Raw genomic sequence first — 9,439 nt, forward strand, 5'->3', positions numbered from 1 at the left:
GGGCCTGTACAGGCCTTCTGGTGCACGGATTTTCCCAACGCAACTAGTTTGGTCTGAAAGAGCATTGTTTATTCTTCAGATTAGTGAAATAAAATTTTTGGGTAAATGAAATCGTGAGCGCTGAGATAGCGAACTAAATACAGCACTTCTTCCTGAAAACGTGACCTTTGACCCAAGTGTAACGAAACCAATTACTCCAAGAAAAGCAAACGCTTTGTTAAATTGAAACATTTTTCAGTGATATCTCTTCGAAACCATTATTGCAAGAAACGATTTCCAGATACGAAATTTTACAGGGTCAAAGAAGAAGCTAAAAGTCGCATTTTGACTCAATAACTGTGTTTGCTGAGAATTGAAGTCAATGACCGTTGACGACTTCCAGTGAAATTTGCGAAAGTATGTTAGCCGATAACTACCTGAATATTTATATTTATAACAGAGTCGTCCTCTTGGATTAACCCCAAAAGAAGCTGGATACATGTTTGGAACCTCTAAAAGAAGAAACTTTTAACGTTCCACCTGCCCGCTGCTATTAATGTCATAAATTTCATGCACATGCTGACCGCATGTTTGTCGTAAAACCAACTGAACTCAACTGACAATCCCCAAAAATCTAACGTTTATTTTCGTGAACAGTTAGAAGCTAGAGCCAAGTTCGATTACCTTTTAGAAAGTGCTTGATTTTATTTGTTTGCGTCGACTATCTTCACTTAGTATCTCTCCCTATACTTGTCACGTTCGAAAACCGGGAATGAGTCACGCCAAAATGCAGACCACGCGGACTGCTTGAGTACTTTTCCTTCTTACACTTGCTTGCGCCTTTACTTATGACTCGCATTTTATGGCTCTGGGTAACGGTTTCTGCTGATCGACAGATTAGAAAAATCCGAAATGCAGACCAGTTTATGCAAACCGACATGTCTGTAAACTAAAAAACTACTTGTTGTTGCTAATTGAAGGTGGACCTTTCACGTTTGACAAGTACACTGATATCGATAAGCCATAACAAAAATAAGATAAAAAATACTCAATTCTAAGCCAACAATGAATAGAGGACTTCAGCTGGAGCTGAAAAGAGGTCTTTAGGTCAACTGAAGCGGGCAAGTTTCCACGAAAAGTTGAAAAAAATCATGTGGCGTTGAACATAGAAAAAGAAAGACAATTGTAATTTGGACATGAATATAGAAACTCGACTTATATATATCACTTTTCAACATTTTGATCCTGTTTGACAAGCATAGGTCACGTTTAGCGACAGGTATCACGTGCTCAGAGCTGAAACATGGAAAGGAAAAACTTGTTTCGAAGAGCTGAAACGAGGAAGAAGGAATGCCAAATGAAGAACAAGACCTTTCGATCGTGTTTTCTTAGTGTCTATTATTATCTTAGTATACCATCTGAAGATGACTAAATCACGGGACTCAGTTCGTTCGAAGGAATCAGAACTTGGGAATGTCAGGAGTTGTTTTTGATACTACTGCTTAAAAGAGGTCCCCGGGTCAATTGACTCTGTGATACGTTCCGGATGAATAGAGCTGAAACGGTAGAGATTTAAGATATCATTTTAAGAACAAGAAAATATCGGACACGCCACCAAATGGTATATAAAGAGTTGACTTGTGCATCTGCCTTCATACTCGGTGGAGTAGTTGGAAAACTCTGTTCTAAGAAGCAAGAACTTAGCTGGAGCCTTTCCTCGTACAAGCCTGTGAGAAGCTGACATGGTAGGTTTACTACAGAATTATTGCACTTGTCAGCAACACGAAAATTTTCAATTCTTTTTCGAAAAACTTAGATGCCAAGTCATTTCAACACTAATATCATTTCTCTTTTCTTGTCTTCAGGATTTCAAAGCCTTTATTCTGTGCTTTGCTTTCTTTGTTGTTACTGCATCAGCGTCGGCAATTTGCAAGTGTGCAAAAGAGGAAGACGAACCTAAGGTACATAAAAGATTTCATTTTGTTTTTTTCTATAACTTGTGCATTCTTTAGTCTCAAGGCAAGTAATTCGTAGAGGAATTCGAGCCGATCTGATTCTGTGCTTTGCGTGGGCTAGAGACGAGCCGAAGCCGGTAAATAAATATTAATGATTTCCTTTTGTTTTTCTGTAATTCATTGTTTTGCAACTAAGTTTTTCTCCATTCCTCGAGACATGCACTTCGTCATGTGTTTTTCTAGCGGGTAAATTATTATTGCAAAAAGAAATGGGGTTCGGTATGAAGAGAAAGATCTGTCTCACATGCACGTGCAACAGTTTGTTGACGTAGCTACGGAGATTCAGAATTCTTCGTTGTTCATAAACTTGTTGTATTTTTATTTTTGCTCAAGGTCGAAAAAGAAGTTATTTTAGCAAACCCTGGCACGGGAAATTGATTCTTGCGCGCTTGGACTTGTTATAAAGTGTTTGACCTTTGAAATCAGTGAAAGGACACGAAATCAACTTTTCTCACTAGATACTGTTCCAAATGTTTGAAAACAGGCCTCTCAAACTGTGGCAGATAAAACCAAGTTTGATAATTAAACTGTTTTGTTGTAGAAGATGGTTTCAACGATTTGAGTCTGCTCTCAGTTGAAACACGCTAAACTCTCAAGTGAAACCTACTCGAGCATTTCTTTCCTATGGTGGTTTAATTCATCATGCAAAATAAAATGGTTTCCACTTTTCGAGTCTGTGGATGAATTAACTGCTTACGAAAGCTCCTTAGCAGAACTTGCGCGTCGGTATGCGAAGACGAATTTTTAATCGAGAAGAACGAGTCCGTAGACTAATATAGAGGTTGTGTGACAGTAAAAGCAAAGGTAGATGGAGATCATCAATCTTATTTGTATTTTTTTGAAGGATGCGGTATCAAAGTACAAACTTAAAGTGAAGAATGGAAATACGGAACTTGATGAAAGTATTGAAATCGACACCGAGAAGGAAACTGAAAAGTTCCACATTCCAGACAATGGCAATACCAGTGATTCAGCCCCTGGAGAGGTCGATGTTGTTTACGATTTTAAGTTGGTAAGTAAGAGGGCAGGCCTGGGTAGGGTAGCATAACGATGTTGGGGGTGGAGGTGGGGGACGGGGTAGTGGCATCATTTAAGATAGATTTTAACTACTTCTATTTCCTACCTACCTACCTACCTACCTACCTACCTACCTACCCAGCTGTCTATCTACCTATCCACCTACAGGTACTAACTTGCTTGTCTACTAATCTACCCTCTTATGTGCCTGCTTCATTAGTTACATTTCAACCACAGTTACTTTTTTACGTACTTAGTACCTTTCCTCCTCACTTAATCTATTTAGAGGTTTGCTTCCTCAGCCTTCTTGCAGTGGTATCTTACTCAGTTCAAACATCATACAAAATCCACCATTTACCTAACTCACCAACCCAAAGCCGGCACTTGACTAAATAGCTGGCCAACTAGTTGCCTAAGTAATTAATACCTCGCCCGCTTTTATATGCCATGTCTAAATTTTTTCCTCTTTTCTATTGCCATAGAACTTGGTCATGCACAGATTGTCCAATCAGAAGGCTTGTTTTCTGAGCAACTTCACTGACAATATGCCGAAGCCTGCCGACCTCAAGAAACTTCTTGATATGGTAATTGACACTTGATTTGTTTTTAAGGCATTCAGTCCTGGGCTATTGTAGATCGTTTCGGTTTAGCTGAATAAAGTCAAACAAGAGCCATAATTACCGAGCGTTCTGATTGGTTCTTTCTTGGTTAGATTTTTGCCATATGGACCGTTTCCATGGCAGCGGTTATATACAGTATGGCTCTTGAAACTAATGATTGATTTGATTTGATTTACCGTTTTAAAGGCTCCTGTTTTATGTGCCAAACAATTTATAAACATTGCGATTGCCTTTTATTATTGTTTTTTTTTTTTGTACTACTTGTTTTAAGAAAAATTCATGTAGTACATACAGTTTTTTTCAGTTATTATCACTGGTGGAACTGATGTGGTTTTCACCGGCTGATATCGAAGTAAACAAAGAAAGTAACATTGAACTGTGCATGACTTTTTTTTGTATTCATTTAGTTTACTATTCGCGATTGACAAATTAGAAACAACGGTTATCATAATTACAGTTGATTAAATAAGTCTCAAACAAACACCTACCCCATATTTAAAATATACATAAATTGCTATTAGAACAACTAACAGTCCCTTCTTGCATTCAGGGCTCTTCACAGAAAAAGCCTGAAAATAGAAAGTACGACTATGTAGTTGATGGCGCTGTTAATGATCGCTCGTTTCTGAGTGATGAAATGGCTGACCTGTGTGCCAAGCTGCCTATCTATCGCGTCAAGACTGTACTGGCGGAGGAACCTCCGAAACGTAAGTTAAACTGTTGTTTCCTACTCGGACTGATAAAGATCATTAAGCATATTTACCAAGAGGTAGTCTAGACAACTGTTCACCAAACTTCTCCGAATGGTATAAATTCAGCCCTCACAAAAGGGGATAGAGAATGTATGGCAGAGGGCTTTCTTAAAGAGGTAAAATGCGTTTAAATAATCTCGTATGGGGTTTAATTCAACTGTCTACCTGAAAGTCTAAACTCATTGGATCTCTAAAAACAAATGATTGTTTCTAAACCGTTTTTGAAGAATGGTTAAGTTTTGCCAATAAGGTTGCCAATTTTGAGTGTTGGCGTTTTTTACTTTTTCAGTGCGTCTCACAAGAATATTAAAAGAAAACGTTTAGGTTGTCGAATTTACGGTTATGTTTACGAGAATTTCTGCTCAAGAATATAATAGGATTTCCTAGTACAGAGAAGTGAGTCACGCATATTAGAGGAATTAAACACTCAAGATCGTTTTCAAAGCACTAACTAACTCCTGGAATTTAAAACCGAAGCAATGGAGAAAAGTGCTGAGCAAGAGGCACCGACCCGGTCATCAAAACGACCAGAATGTTTTGCTGATCTATGAATTCTTATAATCTTTAGTGTACAGTTTAATCTTCAGTGTACAGTGCATACAGTCTTGTCTTCCACCATTAGCTTTTCCAGAAAATCTAAGAAAGCACTTAAGGGTAGTGGGGGATTTTAGAGATAGGAGGAGGATGGAGGTTTATTACGAAACGTAACTTCCAAAATAATGGGAATGAAAGGGGATTTAGCCATGTTATCCGACTGTTTTTTTATTGTGTTGCAGGACAAAAGCGCCGAACCTGTTGGTATCGGGTAACAAAAATCACAATCTGCAATGGTAACGGTTGCCTTATAATAAGGATTTATAGGTTGATAGGATGCTGGTGAACAAAACCTCCTGACTCACTTGTATAACCGCAAGATATTTTGAAGGTGGCTAGGGACAGATTTCATAGTAGTGTACCTCGTTTAGTGTTACTTTCAAGTCTTTAACTTCTGAGAGCATCATTTGATTGGAACTTCGGTGCCCTTAATTTTGTTTCGCAGAAACGGTTTTAGATTCCTTACGGAGTAAATATAGTTTAAATCTTGAAAGCCATTACAAAATAAGAGCAATCAGAGTAACTGATGACCTGGATTACTGTTGCAACTAACGATGAGAACATCATGCAGAAACTGAGAAACGAGTTTTGTCAAAATAAAAACTTGAAACAACTAACGATGCTTTTAGTCCCAGACTGATGCGAAATGTTCTTTCCAGGTTCATCGCAAAACTAAGAATCGATCTTTTTAATCTATACAGAGTAATTAACTCGCTGCTTCAAATCATGTTTTCTGTTTAGTTGCGCGTGTAAGGTCCGTTAAGTAGCAAAATTATAAACGAAAAGATTTTTCGAAGAAGTTTTTGATTTTTATGTGTGGAATAAACAGTTGTAAAGGAAGTAGCTATAAATAAAGCCACTTGCTTGGGGAAGAGATGTGTGTGTAGTTCATTTCTATTGTTTCTGTCCAGGGTTTCCCACGGTCACGCGATTTCTTTTGACCCCACAGTTGTTACACTTCGAATAACATGAACACAGCAAAAGAATTGGGAAAAAATCTGATCTACTTTAATTGGTTAAGCCTTTTAAAACGTCTCTTGCACTGGATGACATTCAATTATAAGTTCATCTATTGGAATTTTGTTTCACGGTGTTCTTTCGTGGGAAAAAGAGCAAGGTTTTGTTTTGCTCTATTAGCCAGAGTGCGTAACAAACAACAAAACAACTAGTGCTAGTCGGATTGAAGACGGAAATCGTAGCAAGTAACTTGCTCTCTTACGATCTCGTTGTACCATTTGTGAATTGTTCTCTATTGATATGGGGGACGCCTAGTGGGTGGGTGGGGGGGGGGGGGAAGAGGTCGTGCATTAGCATTCCACTTTGCTGCCCTCACAATTCACATAACACCCTACTGTTGACATTCCGAATGACACTATATCAAGTCGCCTTTATTCTATTGCCCACATTCCATACTTTATTTTGTGGAGGCGGTAAAACTTTGCTGTACTCAACAGCACGTCACCTCCGATTTACATACATGAAAACAAGACGAGGTTAGGCCTCGTTTTCTTTTGTTCTACGAGGCGGATTACAGTTGAATGAACCCCTTAATTACCAAATGTTGGAAAAGCTTGGGGCGGCTCTGATTGTATAGCAAGGGAGATATGGCCAATATGAACTGGGTAACATTGCAGTTTGTATTGCCCTCAATAACGGAATATTGTATTCAATATTACCCCCGTTAACATATCGACACTCTCACACAACCTAATCCACCTACTGGTAAACAAGACCATAACTTATAATTAAACCTCATCAAATCCAATATTTTCCAATTTTTCATTGTTTTCTACTTTCAAGCCCCCCCCCCCCCCCAACTTTTATTCCTTCAAAACAATCCACAAATCATCAAAAAATTCTCAAACATTGACTGTGCTAAGGACTTCAAAATTTGTTGAGGAATTTTCTCGACTGAATGAAATCTGGGCGAGATTTTTATGAAAAAGTGCTGAAATATAGGAAAAACAAGGCATTTAACCAGACTGCCCCCTTAACTTCAACGGGAGTGCATTTATTTGCCAAAATCTCTATATTTTATTTCTGTCCCTGATAGGATGGGCTCCTGCTTTCTGTGTAATATTAAGTGGAAAGCATATATATATAGTTTCATTCAAGACGCCTAGAAAGCGAAGGCCCCTCGAAAACGAAGACCCCCTAGAAAACGAAGACACGAAGAGCCCCTAGAAAACGAAGACCCCCTATAAAACGAATACCTTACCTCGTAAACGAAGAAACCCTAGAAAACGAAGACGGAAGACCCCTTAGAAAACGAAGACACGAAGATAAGTCTACCAAGATAACCATTTTTGTAATTCGGGAAGCATTGTGAAATAAATGCATGTAAATGAGCTAAAATTAACAGAAGACTTCTTGTTTGTTAGACTGGGTACGATCTCGAATGATATCGACGTTTCGGAAGTTCAAGCTTCCCCAGCTGGTAAGGACTGGCAACTGACAACGGAATTTACATAAGCTCCCGCGCTGCAATGGCGTTTACACAGCAAAAAATGACACGTAACCCGTAATTCGACGTTTTTATACATCAGTTTACGTCGAGCGTCTTAGTTTTCGTAGTACGAAATTACGGGTTACGGGGTCTTAGGTGTTAGTTTTTGAGGGGTCTTAGATTTACCAACACCCATACTCTTCTCCGATAGACGAACACAAAATATATAGAAGCATCGCCATGCATGTTATCTGCTCCCACGAAAAACAACACGACAATAACAAGAAAAGAAACAAGATGCGTTGATAAGACAGGATTTCAACAGACACGTAACACGACGTATCTATACAGTTTAATCACATTCAGTGATTTGAATCAACATTTCATCTGAATTTCTGCTAAGTTTAATTTAACATTATCAATATATACGTGACCGAACGAAGCGTTGTGCCATCGATCTTTCGCCTCACAGATAGAATTTCGAGGGGGACTTGGTTTTCGAGGTCTTCGTTTTCTAGGGGGTGGTCTTCGTTTTCGAGGTATTCGTTTTCCAGGTGGTCTTCGTTTTCGGGGTCTTCGTTTTCTAGCTAGGGGATCTTCGTTTTCGAGGGGTCTTCGGTCTTGGCTTCAAGACACCCGCGGAAAGAAACGGATTTTCCGCTGACCCGCCGGTGCAATACTCTGATGCGAGCATTTTTTTGGTCAGCTGTGACTGCGTGAAAGATCATGTGAGTGGCCACGTGACCTGTTTCCATTTTAGGATTGCTGTGTAAAACCTAGGCTCGATTTCCCGCCGCTTAGTGAGCCCGCGTTCCTCGCCCCACACCGCGGCCGGATCACTGGTCTACCCATTGTTTTTTTGGACCAATCACAGCCAAGCCTGCTCGAATCGAGCAGGCTTCCCTGTGATTGGTCGATTCTTTCACTTGTTTATCCAACATGGCGGATGTCAGTGCTGATGAGTTTCTTCTGCTACAAAGTGTGTTTTAGAGCGCTTTCTCATCGACAAATTTAGGAAAACACAGCAGGACGCCATTTTGAATTTGTTAAAAGGAAAAGATGTTTTAGTTTCACAGCCAACGGCTTCAGGAAAATTCGAAATTTTTCGCTCCATCCTGATCATCGTCGATGTTGCGTAGATGAGCTCTGCTCAACTCGCTTATGCAGGACCGAGCCAGGTTTCTTACTTCAATAGGTGTACAAGCAGCTTTTATCGAGGACGAGCAAAATAACGAAAGCGTTACACGCAAAAAAGGAGTTGAGGGTGGCTTGTTTCATGTCGTGCTAGGGACCTCGGAGTCGTTTATATATGTAACAGATGACGATCCATATTTACAAGTGCAACTTACAGGAAAAGGCTTCGGCTGAGTTCCATTAATGAAGGCCATTGTATCCGACACTGCTAAGAATTAGAGGCCTATTCTGGGACCTTAAGTCGCCGTAACTTAAGGCGACTTTGGGCGATTTAAGGCGACTTTAGCCGACTTTTAAAGCAAAATTCGCAGAAAAAACATTGCGACTTTAGGCGATTTAAGGCGATTTTACGCGACTTAAGGCGACTTAAAGTGACTTAAGGCGATTTAAGGGGACTTAAGGCGACTTGACGAGACTTTATTTCACTCGAGTGCTATAAATTTAAACTTAGCAACAGTCTCTCCATATACCTCTTGCAATAAACCAATATTGTACCAATACTGGTACATAATTATGTTTTTGTACTTGAGTACTTATTTACCTCACATTCTTAACTCGTTGCGTCTCCGTTATTTTCTCCATTCTTGTTGAATCAGCGCCAAATCGCGAGTGTTTGGCGCCACAGTCTCAAATATCCAGGGCTGGGTTGTTCAAAGCCTGATTAAACTAACCCAGGATTAGAGAGAATTTTGATTGCCTTTATTTTTTGTAACTTTTCAGTCCAGTTTTCTGTTCATGTTGTTTGTCTTTCAGTTTTGAGTTTGATTCATTTTAAAACTACACAACCATAAACAGTGAAAGTTATTTCTATACAAAACAAAT

At 39.4% G+C, this 9,439-nt stretch overlaps 2 protein-coding genes across 2 annotated transcripts in view; one reads left to right on the forward strand and one right to left on the reverse strand.

Annotated features, from left to right (window-relative positions):
• LOC145500342 (glutamate receptor ionotropic, kainate 2-like) overlaps positions 1-9,439 on the reverse strand; it is a 230,248-nt gene that overhangs the window by 141,535 nt on the left and 79,274 nt on the right. The window lies entirely within an intron of this gene.
• Positions 1,416-6,248, forward strand: LOC145499789 (uncharacterized). Its single transcript, XM_081479314.1, has 6 exons — positions 1,416-1,724; positions 1,845-1,940; positions 2,839-3,006; positions 3,494-3,595; positions 4,182-4,338; positions 5,160-6,248. The coding sequence occupies exons 1-6, from the start codon at positions 1,722-1,724 to the stop codon at positions 5,261-5,263; spliced, it is 630 nt and encodes a 209-aa protein (XP_081335440.1). The 5' UTR covers positions 1,416-1,721; the 3' UTR covers positions 5,264-6,248.

This window comes from Orbicella franksi, chromosome 10 (genome assembly GCF_964199315.1).
Source record: "Orbicella franksi chromosome 10, jaOrbFran1.1, whole genome shotgun sequence".
NCBI classification, from domain to species: Eukaryota; Metazoa; Cnidaria; class Anthozoa; order Scleractinia; family Merulinidae; genus Orbicella; species Orbicella franksi.